At 42.8% G+C, this 21,844-nt stretch overlaps 1 protein-coding gene across 2 annotated transcripts; it reads right to left on the minus strand.

Annotated features, from left to right (window-relative positions):
* Positions 1-838: 838 nt before the first annotated feature.
* KLHL23 (kelch like family member 23) lies at positions 839-16,350 on the minus strand. Of its 2 annotated transcripts, XM_055307935.1 has the most exons (4): positions 16,126-16,350; positions 14,034-15,248; positions 9,986-10,138; positions 839-2,930 (listed from the first exon to the last, which is right to left on the minus strand). In XM_055307935.1, exons 2-4 carry the CDS (start codon positions 15,244-15,246, stop codon positions 2,620-2,622), a joined length of 1,677 nt encoding a protein of 558 aa, XP_055163910.1. In that variant the 5' UTR covers positions 15,247-15,248; positions 16,126-16,350; the 3' UTR covers positions 839-2,619. The 2 variants fall into 2 exon arrangements, with proteins under 2 accessions (XP_055163910.1, XP_055163912.1); XM_055307937.1 differs by lacking the exon at positions 9,986-10,138.
* Positions 16,351-21,844: the final 5,494 nt, after the last annotated feature.

Below are 21,844 nucleotides of genomic sequence, written 5' to 3' on the forward strand. Positions count from 1 at the left end.
ACAATAGTAAAAACAATTTTACCGAAAATAGTAGTAAATTAAATGACTTAGACCACAAACTATTTTCAAGATCTTTCCAGCACCTGTGGAATGCTTTTCTGTAAAAATAACTGATACCATCATCTTTCTTTAAAAAGTACATTGGAGGGCACCTGGGTGGCTCAGTCAGTTAAGCATCTGCCTTTGGCTCAGGTCATGATCCCAGTGTCCTGGGATAGAGCCCTGCTTTGGGCTCCCTGCTCGATGGGCAGCCTGCTTCTCCCTCTCCATCGTTTGTGTTCTCTCTCTCTCTCAAATAAGTAAAACCCTAAAAAAAAAAAAGTATACTGAATATAGAAATGAGATGTTAGGCCTTGGGGTGCCTGGGTGGCTCAGTTGATTAAGTGTCTGCTTCCCTCTCTCTGACTTTCATGAATACATAAAATCTTTAAAAAAATAGTTAAGCCTTGAAAAAAACTAAGATATGATTTATGAACTCAAAATTATATATACTACACATATATAATGACATATCCTTTAAATGTGACAATGGGAGTTTTACTGTGGCTAAGCAGTCAGGAAAGAATTCCCAGAGGTTGGACTCGAGTCAGGATTTTATAGGACCTAGATAAGCTAGAAGCAAAGGAAGGTGATTCCAATTGTTTTCATCTATTCCATAAAACAGATCTCTAAAACACTACTGGGCATCACATAACTGTCCCAGCATTAATTGCTAAGTGTTCTAGAAAGCAATGAAATAGCCTGCAATTCAATAATAGATTGAAATAGTTTATAACTAAGTGGTTTCACTAATTCTGACTAACCTTTGACTCAGGGCAAATTGAAGTATCACCACACATATAGTGATTTACTTATTTTTATTGAAAACACAAATATTAAAGAAAAACATTTAAATAAATTAAAGATCATTCCACATCCCCCTACACTAACACAATGGATTTCAGCTTTGCATATTACCTTCCACATGCAAGAAGATTTTACAAAATCACAATCATAGTGCACATACTCCTTTATATTGTGCTTATTTTACTTACCATATCACAGACACGTCCATGATTTTACAATCTTCCAAATAATTATTTTAATGGCAGGATAGTACTTCACTATTTCATTAGTCCACTTTCTTCTTTGACGTGTAGACTATTTCCAATTTTTTTGCTATTATAAATAATGCAAACATAAACATCCTCATGCATTTACCTTTGTTTTGTTTTTATATTATTCTCTAGGTTACAAATCTAGTAGGATTTGTGGGGCAAAGATATGGTCATTTGGGGGGGTTCCTTCTGTGTAGTACCATTTTGCATTCCCAAAGGGCTGTATCTAATAAAATGCCATATGAAATGAATGCATTAAACAGTTTCTTTCTAAAAAAAAAAAATCAGAAGTATTAGGTAGTTTTCAACTTCCATATTTAAAGTTAAAAATAATTACTATTTCTTAAAAAATGAAGAGTGTGGATAGATGGTCTAACAGATCACTAAAAGTTCAGCTAACAAACAATGCTTCCCAACTTTTCTTAAGTTTTGGCACACACACAAAGTAATACTGCAGGCACACTGGGGAAAGTGGACAAAGGTGTTTCTGCCCAGAAGCACCAGTCATCCAAGCTACCTCTGGCTCCCCCAGGGGTGATGGAGACCCACATGTAGGCACATCGATGACCCAAAGTGCATAGGTCATGAAGCTCTAATCGAGGAGACGTTAAGTGATTCAAGTTACAAAAATCTGGTTAGTGGCACAGCTGGGAAATAAATGCAAATTTCTTCTCATCAATGTATTTTCTACTATGTCACAACTGTTCTACATGCTTTCTGGCTCTAAAATTCAATTTTGTATGCAGATATGTATCTATACTTATGAATAAAGAGGATTTTCTAACATGCTTGAACTAAAGACACCTAAACTAGCAATTTACATCAAAGCTGAAAATTAAAAATAGCTCTTAGCATTAGCAAGTATTTAACTATTTTCTCTGCAGTTTTTCAGATTTGCCATTCTTTGAAATTTAATTTGTAAACTCTGAACAGTAATAATCTTTTGTACAGTATCTTGTATACCTCTGGCAGTCAGTAAATAAAAACAATAAATTATACACACTACAAAGAAAAAAGACAAAGTAAGTCCATATTCTAAATACATCTAATGGTGAAAAAAAGCTGTTTTAAAATGTTGTTTTGTAGAGGTAGAGAAGATTCCCTCCTTAAATTTCAAATTCCTTACTAGCTGAACAGAACCTTAATATACACTAGTACATTACAGGGTCAAAAGAGACATTTCTTTCCACAGAATGATTCTGACCTGCACCCAGTGTTGATGCTACCAGGAGAAAAATTTGCTACAAAGGTATTTCACTTTTAACCAAATGTCCAACATTCCATGTTACCTTTGAAAAGCAGAGGTTATGGGGTGTTAACCCTATTGATTCAACTGTAAATACACATAGGATTTTTCTGGATCAATCATCACTGCGTTAAGGGGAAGAGTGGGGGTTAGGCGTGGGGATTCACCCATTACGTGCCAGGCCACAACAATAAGCAAGGGACTCCAAGCCTCAAATTATCTTTTTTTTAAACTACACCCCGAAACAGTGATTACTGGATCATTCTATGGATTCAGTCAGACATTATACACACAAACACACCCATGAGACCGCATGGCACTTGGAAGATTGCCCACTATCTCCCACTTATTAAGATCTGGATCATATTTCTCAATGCTCTGAAGATACGTTCCCTTAGAGTAGGAATATCCCCCAGTGACATAAATACATCCATTCATGATGACGGCACCACACTCCATCCTCCTTTCCATCATGGGTGCTATTTCTCTCCATTCATTTTGTTCAGGGTCATAGCATTCCGTGATTGTAGTCTGTCCACCAACTAGATAGAGCTTATTTTCAAATGGAACTGAACACAATCCATATTCTATTAAAAAGAAAAAAGCAAATTTTTATTAGGATAACAAACAAAAGAGATACCTTAGGTTGGTGATGTAATAACCCTTCCAATGCAGCATGCAGAAATAGAACAGTCTTGGCATTTTGATTCCTCTACCATGACATTGAGCCTTAAAATCCATCTTAAAATTGCAACTTCACTTCCTCCCCCTCCCCAGGGCTGTCCCGAGGGGGAGGCAAGCAAAACACAAGGCTGATCTCCTTCTCTGAGGGACTCCCATTCTGTGCCTTGAGGATCTCTCTTGCCTCACCCTGGTCCCAGATGTTTCTTCCACGTCCTCATTTCTAGCACCGCTACAGGCCTATGACTTCGTCCTCTGGGAATATCAATCACCGGATTACAGGATTAAACAACCACAGGATTAAACACTTCCAGCTACAGGCCTGAAGGAAGAGCAGCACCGACAGGGGCACTAATGTTATGCTAATAAATGAAGACTCAGCTTGCCAGGGCTGAGGGGTTCCTTCTGCCTAGAAACTTCTCTTCCCAGGACTTTGCACAGCCATCTCCTTCTTGTCACCCAGGTCTCATCTTGCAGTCATCTCCTCAGAGGGCCCTCCCCTGGCCATCCAACCTGAAGTGGGCAGTCAGGCATCCCCACCACACTAACATGTTTAAATATTCTCCACAGCACTTCTCACTATCTGACATTTCTTGGTTACCGTTCCTCTCCCCTCCAAGAGTGTAGGACCTTTGCCCATTCTCCATCCTTACTGGAGAATGGCAAATGTCTAGAACATTGTAAGAGCTCAAGAAAATGTGTTGGATCAATGAATGGATTGGGCCTTGTACCCTCTGTACCCAAATATGTACTCCTATTATTTTGGGGGGGGAGGGGGCTTAAAACCCTCCCCATTAGAAAGAGAGAATGTATAATGAAAAATGTGGGGATCCCTTGGTGGCGCAGCGGTTTGGAGCCTGCCTTTGGCCCGGGGCGCGATCCTGGGGACCCAGGGTTGAATCCCACGTCGGGCTCCCTGTGTGGGGCCTGCTTCTCCCTCTGCCTGTGTCTCTACCTCTCTGTCTCTCTCTGTGTGACTATCATGAATAAATAAATAAATAATCTTTAAAAAAAAAAGAAAAATGTGATCTCTCCTTTAAGAATGCAAGCACATTCTATCAGTAAAGTTCTTGCTATATAGGTTTTGAAGGCTAAGGGAAAAACTCAGAAGATGGGCATTTTTGTTTTGAGTCCACATACTATTGTTCTCAAGGACCTGACATCCAGGAAATTAAGAATTCTTCCCCTCTGAAAACCCTACTTATTTTACATGGGCTTCCAATTATTATACACGCAGAATTTTTATAGAATTCAGTTAAGTACTTGTGAAACATTGTTTATATAAATTATAAGAATCATTCTATCAAACAGTTGTGAATAGGGCAGCCTGGGAGGTTCACTGGCTTAGCGCCGCCTTCAGTTCAGGGCATGATCCTGGAGACCTGGGATCGAGTCCCACGTTGGGCTCCCTGCATGGAGCCTGCTTCTCCCTCTGCCTGTGTCTCTGCCCCTCTCTCTCTGTGCCTCTCATTAATAAATAAATAAAATCTTAAAAAAATAAAAATAAATAAAATCTTTAAAAAAATGTTTGTGAATATTAATGATGATTCCAAAATTTTATCAGTTGGTATTAGTGATTCAGCAACGAGTTCACTACGCTTTTCTCAAAAACTTTACAAAAAATCCTCAATTTGTGGTTCTTATATTAAGAAAAGTATCTCAATCTTTCTATAGCAGGAAAAATGTTTAAAATAAGGTGATTCCTGATTATTTTTTTCCTCTTACTCAAATACAATATAACCTTCTGTTATTGTTGATGGAAACATTTTCTTCCACAGCTCTGACTGCCTTTTTCCTGTTGGCCACTCTACAAAGCTACTGAGCTTTAGTGACTGTGCCTTGTTTACTGAGCTCCTAGTGCTGTACATCACAGGTGGGAAACACTCAGCAAACCTCTCTCGGACAAATGAAGGAATGAACAATTTCAAACAAAGTATGAGAATGGTACCATCTGGCATGGCTCAAAAAGTTTACACACAAATATTCACTATAAATACACAGCAGTCTGCACTCAGTGTTCCATGACTGATCTGAATAAAGCCATGCAGGGATTCAGAGACAACCATAATATTTTCAGGTATTCAATGTCCCTTGAAATGGTTTAGAATTTTCTCCTAAGATTATTCTTACTGGAAGACCTGTAAAGCTTATCTAACCTAACTTCTATACTATACTAGAAAGTAAGATCCAAGATTAAGCTGCTGCCCAAGATTAGCCATGAATAAATGGCGGAGCCAGAGAACTCTCTCCCCACTTGACGCAACTCTCCAAAGGTTTTTCCGCTTTATTACCTCTTCCTTGTTCTTTGCTCAATCTTCCTTCCCTGCTCATTCCTTAACTAGTGCTGTTTCCCCAGACTCTGTCCATGGCTGTACTCTTAGTCCTACCCTCCCAAGGCACCTCAACCATCTCCACACCCACGGTCATTACCTCCAAGCAAATGACACCCAGATCTCTAAATCTGGCTGCACTTTTCCCCCTGAGATGCAGACCCACATTTCCCATTGCTTGCTGGACAGCTCTTGTGAGTGATCCAACTAGTCCTCCACGGTTGACTAAAAAACTGAGCTTCAACTGAGCTCCTCTCTTCCCTTCCCACCAGCTCATCCTTCAACTCTCCTCATGTTGAATTCATAATATTCTTCACATCAACCTGTTTTCACCTACTACTGCGCTTCAGGCTTTCAGCATCTCTTACCGGTGTGTTACAACAGTTTTAACAGATTTCCCTGTTGTCTTTCTCCTGATCTATTCTAAAAGACTCTAAAACCTTTGGTAGTTCTCCATTTTTAAAATTCTCCTGACTGCCATTCAAAGCCCTGCATGAAATGATCCTCAAATGAACTTTCCTATCCAATCTCTCATTCTACTCTCTCACATCTCATACACATCCACCCTCAAGTACTGGGAATAAACCTGGAACTTGCCTTTCTGCCTCCCATAATTGGCTTTTTTGCCAGAAAATCTTTCTTCAAAAAAATACCTTAATTGTGTTCATTCTTTAAGGCCTAAATCAAACAACATACTCCTGGAAGCCTTCTAAGATTTCCAGATTTCCCTTAAATTAGACTCAAGCACTTTCTACCCTCAGTTTCAATAGCATTTATGTGGTGTTTTTTTAAGATCTAAACAAATTTTTTTTTATTTGAGAGAGAGAGAGAGAGAGAGAGCAAGCAGGGGGAGGGGCAGAGGGAGAGGAAGAAGCAGGCTCCCTGCTCAGCTAAAGTTAAAGGCATTAAGGAAAAAAGATAACATTTATATTACCTTTTAAAAATAACGGTAGTCATGACCTGAGCTGATGCATGACTTAAGGCAGACGCTTAACTGATGGAGCCAACCAGGCGCCCCAAAAGTACTAATTTGTATGACTGTCTTTATTCCTGTTATGTATGTACATTTGCTACTAGATACTGAGTTCCTATAGCAGTAGAGACTAGCTCTTAATCATCTTTGTGTCTTAAAAAATAACTAGAATGGTATCTTTCCCAGGGTAAGGTCTCAATAAATGTTGAATTTATTAGAATTTATTAGAATTAGAGTTTAATAGAATTAGAGTCCTCTGTTTTTTAAACTATACAAAACTACCATAGTTAAAGGTATTAAGGAAAAAAGATAACATTTATATTACCTTTTAAAAATAACAGTAGTCATGATTTCTTTGTAGTGTAAGCTATATATTTGTAAGGCAGACTCAAGACTGGCACTTTACATTCCTCAGGAGGTGCTCCTAAAGTGCAAGAGAAGCACACCTTGCTACAGTTTAGAAGATGCAGATCCAAATGCCTTCAAGGGCTAAGGAGCTAACAGGCTAGCTGGCTAAGTAGTTAACATGGTAAGGTGAAGCCACGTCGCAAAGGATCCTGGCACCCAGCTAAGAAATGTAGACTCATTCAGCAGGATAGGGGTAAGAGAAGCAACAGCACAGGCCCCTGGGTCTATGGTGTGTTAAGAATGGGAGAGACTAGTGAAATGGCGCATATGAGTACCATCTACAAGGAAACTATGGGCTCCAGGGATTGCTGCCAGAAAAGAATGTGGTCCAAGGTTGCTTATAATTTTCCTAAGGCCAGAAATCATGATTTTTATTTGAAATCTCCTGAATTTTAAAACCAGTTAAAAATATTTCTTTTTTTAAAAAAAATATTTTATATATTTAAATATATATATATAATATATATATACAAATATATATATAAAAAATATAAAAATATTTTAAACACTGAAAGCCAAAAAGAACAGGCCATGTAGGGTGCCAATTTCCAACCTTTGTTTCTTACATTATATCAGGAAAAAGTCCAAAGAGGAGCAAAACTTGACAAACAGAATTATATGTTCCCATTGATTTATACTTTAATATTTATATCTGATTGATTTTTCAGTTGGCCACAGATTTTCATGCTTTGGCTTACAACTCATTGCCTTTTGTTGTTATTTTTCATTGCCTTTTAGACCCCCTTTTAAGCAGTTAACAGTTAATGCAATTTAAATATGTTATAAGATGTTCATTTTTAAAGGAACTCTTATATGAAATATATATATAAATTTATAATATAAATTACTGCCCTCTAATTTGTTAATCTGGCTTTTCAGATATTGGATTTTCTTTGTAAAGATGCTAAAATAATATCTAACTGATAAGGCTAATGAGGATCAAAGGAGAGAACAGTGCAGTTGTGGAAAACATGGCCTCCCAGCCAGATTACCTAGATTTGTGTTTGTTGTTGTTGTTGTTGTTTTTTTTAGATTTATTTATTCATGAGAGACACAGAGAAAGAGACAGACAGACAGACACACAGAGAGAGAGGCAGAGACACAGACAGAGGAGAAGCAGGTTCCATGCAGGGAGCCTGATACGGGACTCGATCCCAGGACTCCAGGATCACGTCCTGGGCTAAAGGCAGCGCTAAACTACTGAGCCATCCAGGGATCCCCCAGATTACCTAGATTTGAACCTCACCTCTTAACAAGCACTAACTAGCTGACCTTGGGCAATTTATTTACTGTCTCTGTGCCTCGGTGACCTGCAACAGGAGATAACAGTAGTACCTAGCTCACAGGATTGCTATGAGGCTTAAATAGATTAAGACACAGAAAATTACTGGAATAGTTAGCGTCTGGCTCATATTTACTAAATAAATGTTAGCTATCATTCAATATAAGCTGTTATTATTACTATTATTTTTTAAAGGTTTTATTTATTCATGAGAGACAACAGAGAGAGAGAGAGACAGAGAGAGAGGCAGAGACACAGGCAGAGGAAGAAGCAGGCTCCATGCTGGGAGCCTGACGTGGGACTCAGTCCCGGGTCTCCAGGATCACGCCCTCGCCCAAAGGCAGGCGCTAAACTGCTAAGCCACCCAGGGATCCCTATTACTTTCTATTATTATAACTTCATTGGTCATAACAAAAAGTGGCGGAGAGTCTGGGATAATACATCCGGGCTACCAGGAGATAGAAGGCTATCTGTTCCACGATGTCTAGAGCCAGGACAGCCTGATTAGAGCCAGGACAGCCTGTGGCTGAAGTCTCTAGTTATGCAAAGTCCAGGGCATAGGGAGACGCAGCACCAGGTGCAGTGTGCTTCCCCTGAACTGCCAGATGAAATGTGTGTGGCACAGGTGGATATAGCTGCACTGGTCAACAGCAGGACAGCCCATTCCCTGAAGGAGAGGCAGGTTGCTTAGTGGCCACAGCACAGATTATACAATCCGACTGGGGAAATGAATCCTGATCCACCACTTCCAAACTATGTGGCCTTATCCTTTCTTGCCTCCATTTCTAAATATGTAAAGTGGGGTAAACAATACTTATTCACATGATTGAAGAGCGAACTTAAGGTAATATTACATGTGGAGTGCTTGGTCAGTACCTGACCTATAGAAAGTTCTCAAGAAGGTTAATTGTTACTATCACTCTCAGACGGTTCAAGCTCCTGAGTCTCAATTTGCTCGCCAGTGACTCACATAGAAAGAAGCCTTATTGGGATCCCTGGGTGGCGCAGCGGTTTGGCGCCTGCCTTTGGCCCAGGGCACGATCCTGGAGACCCGGGATCGAATCCCACGTCGGGCTCCCGGTGTATGGAGCCTGCTTCTCCCTCTGCCTATGTCTCTGCCTCTCTCTCTCTCACTGTGTGCCTATCATAAATAAATAAAACAAAAAAAAAAATTAAAAAAAAAAAAAAAAAAAGAAAGAAGCCTTATTTATATGGAAAATGATTCGAAGTAGTGTATCTCTATATCTCTCTCTATATAGATATGTAGATATAGATATATGGTGATATGTATCTTTCCTAATCAAAAATCTTAAACATACATCATCGCTGTAACAGGCTACAGCTCATACTTCCCCTGGAGTTCTTCACAAAGAGACAAGTCAAACAGAGGCATAGAAGGCAGAAGGCCAGCCATTCCTTGTGGGCAGACCACATGTCCCCTTCATGGTTGTTAAAGTAGGGCTAACATAGGGTTCTGCACATCACAGGAGTGAGTGCTTAATTGTTCTTGAAACCCAGAAGGAACACGCTTCTAAAAGAAGACTCCATCTCCAGTGGAACTCAGTCAGTGGGCTCTCCTCCCGACTGTTGGACAGGCTAGTGCGATTTAATTGCCTGTAAGAACTGTTTCATAAAACCCATCTAAATGAAAGAAAGCACACAACAGAGGAATGAGAAACACAACAAAAGAATCTAGGTGAAAAAATGTAACAAGAAACTACCCTTTTAACCACACAGGCTTAAAACGTGTCCCGTAAAGACATCAGGGAAAGTGTTTGTAGATGGGATCTAATCAGGATAGCCTATGATTATTGTTAGATGGGCATATGAATATTTTGAGCCTTCTAATGACACCCCTGGGTAGTCTGCTATAAATCTAGCATTTTCTATTTCTGAGTCATGTTTAGCTGTCTCTTACACTGCTTAACTGTATTACAACATGTACTATTTGAAACAGTATTTTATTACCTGGATGTGGACTGGAGGTGATGAGGCTCCACTCATTGATATCTGAGTTGTAGCTCTGGACCTTGTCGTAGGTGCAGCTTCCTCTGTAGCCGCAGTGGCCACCGATAACGTAGATAACTTCATGTAAGACGCAAGCGGTCGCGTTTCCCACGCCTGTGTGTTGATTAAAATGACGTCTTCAGATTGATCTATCATTGTGTTTTACAATGAATATTGAGCTAAGTTTATTATTGTTTCTGTTATTATAGATAGTGGATGCAAGACCCTGTGCTAGGTAGCTAGGTGCTATGAGGGATAGAAGAATGAAGCAGAAAGGCTCCTCGCGGGACGCCTGTGTGGCTCAGTGGTTTAGCGACGCCTTCAGTCCAGGGTGTGATCCTGGAGACCTGGGATCGAGTCCCACATCAGGCTCCTTGCATGAAGCCTGCTTCTCCCTCTGCCTGTGTCTCTGCCTTTCTCTCTGTGTCTCTCATGAATAAATAAAATCTTAAAAAATAAAAAACGGCTCCTTGCAGTATTTTAAAAGAGGGTGAGACACGGACACAAATAATTAGAACACAGGATACAGAGCAAGGGGACATTGCTGTGAGCAGGTAAATCATGGCCGGAGGCAGCAGAATTTGACCTGCATCTCAGTAGGTGGGACTTTGGCAGGTGGAGGTGAGAGGAAGCCCTCCTAAGCAGAGGGAAAGGCAAGTGCAAAGGCTCAGTGGGCAATGTCGAGTCACCCAATTCAGGGCCAGCACATGCAAGGGCAGGTGGCACACCTGGAGTTGTCCTATGGGAATTAAAGCTGACGTGGCCAGGTGAAGGCACATCGCAAAGGATCCTGGCACCCACCTAAGAAAAGAAGACTTCATTCAGTGGGACTTTAAAGATTTGTAAATAGGGCAGTTCAGGCAGCTCAGTGGTTTAGCACCGCCTTCAGCCCAGGGCCTGATCCTGGAGATCTGGGATCGGTCCCACATCAGGCTCCCTGCATGGAGCCAGCTTCTCCCTCTGCCTGTGTCTCTGCATTTCTCTCTCTCTGTCTCTTATGAATAAATAAATAAAGTATTTAAAAAAATATTTGTAAACAGAGGAAGGGAGAGACTACAAAAGCAGAAGGACAAAAAGAGAAAGATCCAGGTACTGGCTCAGATAAGAAGTACTGAGGGCCTGATTTAGAAGGGGCTTTGGGTATGCGGGGAAGGGCAGGGAGGCAGGAGATACAGGTAAACAAATAAGCTTGATGATTGACCTTGTCAGGAACAAACAAAACTGACTGTGAGGTCCTAAGCTTGGAAGTGCTGATACTCTAGGAAAGTGGGGAGGAAGAAATGAGGTCGGCAGGGAAAGAAGATTGGAAGTAAGATGAGGGTCATTTTAGTTGAACACACGTTGGTTTAGTCTTTCAATCACCTCTTGTTTACCACGGATACCTGCTGGGTGCAGTTCAACCTCCTTGTGCATTTTTATCCCAACAGAAATGTGAGTTTATAAGCCAGGCAGTTGTGATGAGGAAGGAAAAAAAAAAGTCGGGAGCTCCTAAACAGCCAAGGATTTATTTCTCCTCTGTATATCCCTAAACCAAAAAAGGAAATGAATTTGAAATTTGACTCTACCCAATTTAAGTTCCGATTACCACGGGAAGCTTCTAGTTCACTTCATGACTACAAAATAAAACAAACCAGGAACAGTAACGTTACCCTCGCAACAAAAAAATGAGAAACTTAAAGCTCAAAACCAGTACAGGCCAAAGCTGGGTAGAAGTGACGCAGTGTTACCCTTCCCAGGGAGGATTTGTTATAATCAGGAATCAAACTTCAAGGTGAAAGTTGAAGTAAAATGTTGGAATTTCAGATCCAGCTGATATATGTGGGCGGAGAGGTACCTGGGTGTATGAGGGTCTCCCATTCCACTCAAGGAAAAGGCAAGAACACATATGGCTTTAACAGTGGACCCACCAGGGAAGCATTTCTTTTCGGCAAGCATGTTTCAAATAGGATTTTTAGAAATTGCAATAAAGTCATAAACTCATCCTGATGGAAATATACTCTTAACTATGAGACCAGGCTGTTATCCCATCATTAAGAAAGAGAGGATGATATGTATCCAGGTTGACAACAGCTGCTACAGTATTTGAACCCTCGTTTATTTACCAGGACAGGGGTCAGGAGGACTCTGAAGACCATCCTGGGGAGGAGACCAGGAATTGGCTGTCAAGTTCAGTAGAGTCCAAAACCAGAGCAGCAGCAGCAGTGGACTTTAAGTCCCCTTCTCTTCTTGAGCAACTACGACTAAATCTTTGGGCACTCAGGAGAGAGAGCATGACTTCATGTGGAAGATATTTTTGCTCTGTCAAAGTTGACAGGTCCTTTTATTTTTTAAAAGATTTTTATTCAAAAAAAAAAGATTTTTATTCATTTATTTGAGAGAGAAAGAAAGAACATGAGCAGAGGGAGAGGGGGAAAAGCAGGCTCCGTGCTGAGCAGCAGGTGGGATGTGGGGCTTGATCCCAGGACCTGGGGATCATGACTTGAACCAAAGGCAGAGGCCTAACCGACTGAGCCACCCAGGTGCCCCTGACATGTTCCTTTATAACTCTCATTATGGCAATAATGAACAATGAATAATGACAATAATACCCATGACAATAACACCTTACACTCACTGAGTGCTTACTCTATACACCTCACATGCATAAATTCATTTAATCCTCTCAAACCATGAGCTACATAATGTCATCAGCCCCATTGTACAGACCATAAAACCGGGGCACAGGGAGATTAAGCAATTTGCCTGAGCACACCAGCAAGTAAAAGGAGAGGCAGGATTTGGACCCAAGCAGTTTGGCTTCAGTAGCAATGTGTCTGATCACAAGATCATTCTGCCTCTCAGGCTTCCTGCTTGTCATCCCACAATCACACTGGGTCAGATTCCCAGACCAGGTCAGATTCCCACACCCTCACTAGTTAAAAAAGAAACAGAAAGGCCTGGGAAGGAACATTTGGGATAAAATGACACAAATTTAGTAACAACCTACCAGTTGTTTTTGTGCAACTCCCAGCACAAATGAATAAATGTAATTAACATTCCAGCTTAACTTTTTTGCCAGTGGAGGGAAAGAGAGCAAGGCTAGTACCGGAGCACAGCAGAAAATACGGTGTTTATCAGACAGACGTTGAAACCCAATAGTGTGCCGGCTGTGTGGACCTCATGAGGGAGGAGATGGGATCTGACCCTATCTTTTTTACCCTATGAAACGAGATTTGAATCACAAAAAGCAGGGGCTACCTGTCTCTAGTCTTTGAGAGAATGTAATTCGCTACACTCTATAGGGACCGAACCTTTCAAAGTTTTAATGAAAGACCTTTTAAAAGAGCGATGATCAGATAATGAGAGGGAAAGAGCTCAATATTTAAAAGCAGAATTGAACAGGGTTCAAGAGCAAGCAAAAATGCATATATAAATATGAACTAATAAAACCACCCAACTTTCTCTTTTTGCTTAACCTTTGATTTTTAAATATAAATTCTTAAGACTTGGGCAGCCAGGTGGCTCAGCAGTTTAGCGCCGCCTTCAGCCCAGGGCCTGATCCTGGAGACCCAGGATCGAGTCCCACGTCGGGCTCCCTGCGTGGAGCCTGCTTCTCCCTCTGCCTGTGTCTCTGCTTCTCTCTCTCTCCCTCTCTGTGTGTCTGTCATGAATAAATAAGTAAAAATCTTTTTAAAAAATTAAAAAAAATAAATTCTTAAGACCTGAGGCAAGATCTAGGCTTGAAACAGGTTGTGGAGTAAGTAGAATGAATTATACTGTTTTCTTATATAAACAATATCTTGTAGTCTGAGGTGCATACTCTAATCATGTAACCTCAGACAAGTTGGGGACTGCTGTACTATGCTTTCACTCAGAACACTCTGTCCACTATTATTTGTATACTCTATTATAATAGGGAGATAGCATTCCAAAATGATACATTGTTTTGAAAGTTCTTTGCAAGAGAATTTAGACCAATGGCCTAACCTCAAACACCTAAGAAATACAGAATAAATATAATCGTACTTACCTTTAATCATGTTTGCAATAGGAATCCATTTCTCTTTTAATGGATCATAGAACTCAGCCTCTTCTGCAGGAGCCCCTTTTCTGTAACCGCCTAGAGCATAGACACAGCCACCCAAGGTGACTGCACAGTGGTAGTACCTGGCATTGAGCATCGGCAAACCTTCCATCCATTCATCACTTTCACTGTTATAGATCCACACTGTGTCAAGAGCTTCTATATTATCTGTCCTGTAACCCCCAGTTACGTAAATGTTGGGGCCCAAACATGTAACACCATAGCTCTCCCTGGTATAGTCTGGTATTTCCGCTCCCTGAATCCAAACATTTGTCAGAGGATCCCATATGTGGACCTCCGATAAAGGATGCCAGTAGTAGCCTCCAATGATATACATTGTGGCTGTGGACCTCTGGGAAATCTCTTTATGAAGGGGATTCAGAGCATTGTATATTAGAGATCGTATCTTATTTTCGGTTAGTAAGCAGCTTCTCTGAAGACCTAAAGCTGTTTTTAAGTAGACTGGATCTATATCTATGTTTACATAGCTTAGTAGGTTATACAGGCATTCAATTCGATTTTCTACATCGTGAGCAGTCCACTTAATAACAGGCTCTATGATAGCTTCTTCCTTCCAAACACTGAGATTCTTTCTGGACAATATAAAGAGAAACTTTTCAAGGCTGATTTCCAGAAATTCTTCTTGTTGCCATACTTCCTTAAACCTTGAACACAGAATTCTTCGAGATTCCTTCTCTAGTTCTGGACACACGTGAAATTCTGCAAAGGAGTGCATTCCAATACAATTATCAATATCCAAGTGCCTTACCAAAAACTGCTCACAAGCTTTCTTTACTGAGAGGAACTGTAGCAGATCTGCTGCTTCAAGCAGGCTTTGAACATTTCTTTTAGTTATCTCAATTTGGGAAGTGTATGCATAATTCACAAGGCCTTCCAAAATATCATGGTGGATGCCCGAGATTTTTATTTTATTTTTAAATTTCTCTTTCATGTCAGCTGTGAACATTGCCTTAAAATAATTGCTGCAAGCAGCTAGAACAGCTCGGTGGCAATGGAAGATTATGCCTGAAGGGCACTGAAGGGTAATATCAGTAAATAATCCATCCAAGTAAAATGTTCTGAATGCATCCAGAAAATCCACTGGATGCGCTGTATCCTTGAAAAGGTAAATATAATCTTCTTGTCCTTTTAGAGCCATGGCTGTAACAAACATGAAATAAACGTGTTTTCAATTTCGCAGATGACCACAAATAACCAATGCTAACTATGCCAATCCTGAGGGTGAGGGGTCAGCATCGAAGAGACTCCAAAAGCAGCCCAAGCGCTGCATTCTAAGGAACAAACGCAAAACGTGGGCAGACTCATTTGTAATTTACGGGATGGTCAATTCAAATCCGGGGCAGCTTGGAGCCTGAAACGAGGCCCCGGGTTTTTCAGCGATCTTTTGAAGAAATCCTGGTTTGCGGCCCGTTCACCCAGCGTCCGCAGCCGGCCCGGAGCTGGCGGCCCGGAGCCGGAGCCCACGCTCGGCCAGCCCCGCGCGGGGGTCGCCCCACGGAGCCCGGCTTGCCCCCGCGGCCCGGCCCCAGCTCCACCTCTCCGCTAGCTCCTGCCCTGCGAGCCGCGCGGAGCCGCCGAGAGGGGGACGGCCAAGATCACCGGAGGGAGGAAATCTCGGGAAAGGGGAGCCCTGTCCCGCTCGGCCCGAGAAAGGAGCGAAAGGACCGCGCGGGGGCGGCGGCCCGAGCCCTCCCGAGCCTCCCCGCGCCCCCCCCAGCCTCCCTGAGCGCCCCCAGCGCCTCCCCAGGCCCCCCGGGGCCCCCCCAACCCCCCCGCGGCCGCCGCAGGGGCTTCCGCGCGCCCAGCGCCTGGGCCCGGGCCCGCCTTCCCGCCGGGAGAGCGCCCCGCCCCGGGCGCCCGCGTCCCCCGCCCCGGGGCGCCGCACAGGTGCGGGAGGCCCCCGCGGGCCCCCGCGGCCATTGTCCCCGCGCGTCTGCGGCGGGCGGGCTGGGGCGGCGCGGCCTCGCTGCCCCCCGCGGCCCCGCTCGCCCCCCGACCCCGGGGCGCGGGCACCCACCTCCGGCGGCGCTCCGGGTCGCGGTGCTGGCCGACGGGCTAGCGGCGAGCGGGGGCGGGGGCGGGGGCGCCTCCGGACCCTCTGACCATCTTTGGAAGAGGCGCGGCGGAGGGAGCCTGGCCGCGCAGCGCCAGCCCACACGCGGCTCCCCTTCTGGCGCCCGGCTGCTCCCCGCCTCCAGCCGAGCAGCCCCCCGCGCGGCCTGGGCGCGGGGCCGCTCCGGGAACTCCGGGGGGCGGGGCCGCGGCGAGCAGGGGCGGGGCGGGAGGGGCGGGCGGGGCGGGCGGGGCGGGCGGGCACGCGCGGCGGCCCCTTCCCGGCGGTGCGGGCCCGCAGCAGGTGGGAGGCCGCCGAGGGCCCGCCTGCGCCCGCCGCTCCCCGCCTCTCCTCGGCTCCGCGGCTTCCACGCAGCACGCGCCTCGGGCGCTCTCGCTCCACACGGACTCGCCGAGTCCCGAATGTAGACCACGCACGGGGCTGCGAGGGGGATGCCCTTTCCCCCTCCCGTAGCCCTCACTGCGCAGGCCCTGCAGGGACAGGCGGAGGCGCCGCGTGGGCGGAACGCCGCGAACCTCAAGAGTCCGGGGTCCGGGTTGCCTTCCGAACGCCAGAGGTAGCCGCCGCTTTCCCGCCAGCACCGTCCTGCTCCCCAGCAGAGCGCTCAGGAGGGAGCCCTGAGGCCCATTTGCACACTTTGGATTAACCTGGAAGCTTCATGAAAAAGTGAGAGCAGCCAAAGATGAAGGTATGTAGAGCAGAGTAGCTGGAGGAACCTTTCTGGTGGACAGCACGTCCAGTCAAACATGTCCATGTACTACACCAGAAAGTTCCTTTTCTTCTTCCAGCAAAAGCCAGTATTGAATCTTGTTATTTATCATTCATCCATTCATTTGCAAGTTTTTACTGAGTGTCTGATAGGGCTAGGCGCTGGCACTTAGAGCTCTTGTGGAGCTTCGGTCTAGCCATGTTAAGGGAGGAGACCAGGATGAAAAGAACACCAGGGCCCAGTGTGTTTCTCCAAGTATGGTCTGAGAGACGGAATAGACAAAAGGGGAACTCTGAACTACGTAAGAAGCGCAGGAAGCAAACCATAACCTCTGCAGCTGGACCAGAACAGTCAGGACACCTTCAAGGACTGCCAACTTCCCTACTTCTGGACTTCCAACTCAGGACCAACCAGGGAAAGCCAACATGCTCCCCAAACCAGTCACATAAATTACTACCCCCTTCCAGTAGCCCGCCTCCAGCTTTCCCAGGCCAACAGCCTGCAATCAGAACATACCAGAGACCTTACCGCTCTCTTCAGTTGTTTTTTTTTTTTTAAGGATTTTATTCATTTATTCATGAGAGACACACCTGATGTGGGACTCGATCCCGAGACTCAATCCTGGGACTCCAGGATCATGCCTAGGCTGAAGGCAGGCACCAAACCGCTGAGCCACCCAAGGATCCCCCCTTTCTTCAGGTTTATAGAGCTTTCCCACTCCCCTGCCTGCCTTTGAGCCTCTGCCAAAGGCCAGTGATGGTGGCTGACTCTCTTGCTATACCAAGATCTGAATAAGTAGCATCTGGTTGTTTTCATTTGGGTGATTTAGTTTAATTTCTACAGGTCAATCTCAATTGAATTATGTGGAATTCTAGCAATGCAGCACCCCACAAACACCACAACCATCCAGACTTCTCTGGGTGGAGACCTAGGGATCTGTATTCTATTTAAGGGCATCGAGCAATTCTTTTGCACAGTTAGAAGAATGAATGTTGGATCCCAAATGGAAGAAAAACAGAAGGTTCCGTATCTCAACATCTGGTAAACAGTTTAGTAGAGAAGAAATGTGTAGATTTTGTTTCAGGCTTGAGGTTCATCTCTGCCACTTTTGTAACATAGCCTTAAGCAAGTTACTAAATTTCTCTCTTAGTTTTCTGATATGTAAAACAGAAAATACCACAATCTTCTCAGCTTAACATAAGGTTATCAGGGGATCCCTGGGTGGCTCAGCGGTTTAGCGCCTGCCTTCGGCCTAGGGCATGATCCTGGAGTCCCAGGATCCAGTCCCACATCAGGCTCCTGCATGGAGCCTGCTTCTCCCTCTGCCTGTGTCTCTCTCTGCCTCTCTTTCTCTCTCTGGCTCTCTCATGAATAAATAAATAAAATCTTAAAAAAAACACATAAGGTTATCAGAAAGACAATAAATTATGAATGTGAGAGTGCGTAGAATTTGGCATATAAATGTTATGTATGAAAGCTATTGTATGTTATATAACATAAATGTTATATATGAAAGGATATTTACATTTAATTCTCCACACAACCTCAATTCGGAAATTAGTATTTTTAAGCCTGTCTTCAAAAAACTATGAACTTTGAAAAAAAAAAAAAGCTATGAACTTTGTAGTTAATTGTGATTATAGATAGACAGCTTGTTCTTCATAACTGATAATGTTATTGTTGGTGCTCATTCAAGGCCATGATTGAAGATAGGGCATTCTTTCCATGTTTGTCACTGAATTATCACAGATGGCTGTTTGTGGCTATGACACCAAGTTTAATGCATAGAAAATATAGACTCCACCTAACCAGGAGTAGGGGCTTCTAGAATCAAGATGGCATGCGATAAATTGTTATCAAATAATACAATTCACTATATTGTCATTGGTGCAGTTATTTCAGATTGCTGTATAGATCAATTAAAACTTTTGCTTCCGGGGGATCCCTGGGTGGCTCAGCAGTTTAGCGCCTGCCTTTGGCCCAGGGCGTGATCCTGGAGTCCTGGGATCCAGTCCCACATCAGGCTCCCGGCATGGAGCCTGCTTCTCCCTCCTCCTGTGTCTCTGCCTCTCTCCCTCTCTCTCTCTATGTCTATCATAAATAAATCTTAAAAAAAAAAAATTTGCTTCCATTGCCTTATGTTCCCTGGTGTGAATTACTGCTTTTAAAGTGTATATGTTGCATGTCAATTATATCTCAATTTTTCTTTAAGGCCAAAAAAAGTGTCTAGGAGTATATATTAGATTGCCTCAACTTGCCAAGGGAAGAGCAGGCCCTGGAAGGTACTGCCAGCGGAGCTTCTCTTTACCACGTGCTTTGTCAAAGAGATCACTGCAAATGCTGATAGATTGGATGCACACGGAAACATATAATTAGCATTCATAAGTTAAATACATTAATGACACTGTTCAAGAAAACACATGTGCCATCTGCGAATTCAAGTCTTAAGGAAATAAAGAGCCACCATGGAGATGAGATATAAATGACTCTTGGCAGATATTGAGCTTGGCATGGAATTAGACGGCTTTTGACACCACACTTCGCTTTTCAAAAGACCCTTTCTTGGTTCCTAAAAATAACAATTTTATTTATTGTTTTTACCATATTAGTACATCTTTACACTCAGCATTGCTATGTCATTAAGTGTTTGATATGCTGATTGTGATATCATTATCAGTGTGTGTAAATGACAGATATATACAGGAGCTTTTGTATACTTCATTTACATACTGGATTAAGTTGCTGCTAAGTATAAAATAGTAGGTATAATTTATAAGGCTACCACATACAACTCTGTATGTTGTGCACTGCCCAATTCCAGCTCACTCCCCTCAAGTACACTGCAATGTGAACACTGTCCTTAGGAGTTGTACAGTATACAACAAGCACAGGTGTATAATAGCTGCTGTGGAGCTGATATATCTGGCAAAGCCTTTTTGGTATGCTTTCTGGAAAATAAGAAAATGAACATTCTAATGACTGGGTAACAAGTAGTTTTTTAAGTCAGAAGTTTTCAAATTCCTTGTTTTTAGCAAAAGTCAAAGAGCATTTTTGACAAATATCTTGGAAAGAATCCACAAAATGAGTGGTACTGCTATAATAAAATTCCTCTCATTCCCATCTACTTGTCTATGTGAACACATTTTTTCATGGATTTTATCTATAGAAATGAAAATCAGGAATATCATTGATCTAAACTGTCTCATTCGAACAGTAAGTGAACTTAGCTAAAGACATATGGTTTAAGTGAAAAGAAAATAGCCCAATTCATCAGATTGAAATAATTTCTGCAATTTTTACTTTTAATCTAAACATATTTATGTTGTTTGATCAATTATAACAATTGTAATGTTAATCAGCCCAGAATATTTTTTACTACTTAAGAATCAAGGTCATAAAAGGGTTTAAATTTTAATTATCTACATTCTGGGCAGCCCAGGTGGCTCAGTGGTTTAGCGCCGCCTTCAGTCCAGGGCGTGATCCTGGAGACCTAGGATCGAGTCCCACGTCAGGCTCCCTGCATGGAGCCTGCTTCTCCCTCTGCCTCTCTCTCTCTCTCTGTGTCTCTCATGAATAAATAAATAAAATCTTAAAAAAAATAATTATGTACATTCTTGTTGCAGACAGATTTAAGGAGATGATTAACAAAAGATTTTCAAGTATAAAAGTAAATAGGCAATCCTTTCTTTGAGTAGTTCCAACATGCATGAATTTCAATTACCATGGCTTAAATAATACCAATCCCCTAAACAGGGTTCAAATTTCAATTACTATGGTATATGAACTGTAACTGCACAAAACAAATTTCACTACTAGCTCTTTAATCCATGAGTCACTACATAAATAACAAATGAACATCATGGTCAGTGGCCTATTATGTTTCTTCTTTCAAAGTCATTGGTGATTGGTAACCGTGCATCTGTTATTCAGTTTACATGCAGACAGCAAAGTTTGTAGTTGTCTTACCTCCTTGTCTGCCAGTGATAAATGTATGTAATATTTTAAAAAATAGATCATTGAAAGAGGACATTGGTCAGCAGAAATGAAAGCACAGCAAAGAATTAAAAGGATAATGCTACAAGTGAAATTTGAATTGAATATAATGAAATTCTAGAAGAAACAGCTGACCATGGGAATGTTGACACTGCCACCAATCGAGAGTTTGGATATGCAGCCAGTGGAAACTGGCAGGCCAACTTAGTGACTTAAGTGAAAAAAGTGGTTATTGACAAAAAGAATGAAGATGTCCCAGAAGAAATGATGTGGGCAAAAAACTTCATATTAAAGGAACTCATGGAGACTCTTCACAACACTGAAAATGCAAAGGATAGGGGCTCCTGGGTGGCTCAGTAGGTTAAGTATCTGCCTTCAGTCAGGTCATTAGTCCCCTGGGATTGAGCCTCACGTGGGGCTCCCTGCTCAGTGGGAGTCTGCTTCTCCCTCCTGCTTGTGCTTTCTCTCATTTTCTCTCAATCTCTCCCTCTCAAATAAATGAATAAAATCTTAAAAAAAGAAAAAGAGAATGCAAAGGATAAAATGTTGGAAGCTAATCCAAACTTATAAAAAAGTTTGACAGTTCACTAGGGCATAGAAAGATTCTGGTCTCCCTGTATTGTAAGTAATACGGGAAAAAGAAAGCAAGAACTGTTCAAACTACTCAGCAAAACTTTTTTACAAAGAAATGCTTTCATCCTCAATGTTTCTAATTGCAGTATACTAAGGAAATACTGATCTTACTATTTTTTCATTTTCCTATACATTTGTAACTGACAGTTTTTAATGTTCTTATAAAAAACTTAAATATTGGGGCCCCAGGGATGTCTGGGTGGCTCAGAGGTTGAGTGTCTGCTTTTGGCTCAGGGTGTGAGCCTGGATTCCCCAGATCGAGTCCCACATAGGGCTCCTTGCATGGAGTCTGCTTCTGCACCCTCTGCCTGTGTCTCTACCTCTCTC

Source organism: Nyctereutes procyonoides, unplaced genomic scaffold (assembly GCF_905146905.1).
Source record: "Nyctereutes procyonoides isolate TBG_1078 unplaced genomic scaffold, NYPRO_anot_genome, whole genome shotgun sequence".
Classification (NCBI taxonomy): Eukaryota; Metazoa; Chordata; class Mammalia; order Carnivora; family Canidae; genus Nyctereutes; species Nyctereutes procyonoides.

Excerpts from the sequence above, each read along its gene's own strand:
- KLHL23 (XM_055307935.1), bottom strand. The coding sequence starts at position 15,246 with ATGGCTCTAAAAGGACAAGAAGATTATATTTACCTTTTCAAGGATACA. Across the intron at positions 10,139-14,033 it reads TATTGCAAACATGATTAAAG|GCGTGGGAAACGCGACCGCT; the intron begins GTAAGTACGATT and ends ATCAACACACAG. Across the intron at positions 2,931-9,985 it reads CACCTCCAGTCCACATCCAG|AATATGGATTGTGTTCAGTT; the intron begins GTAATAAAATAC and ends TCTTTTTAATAG.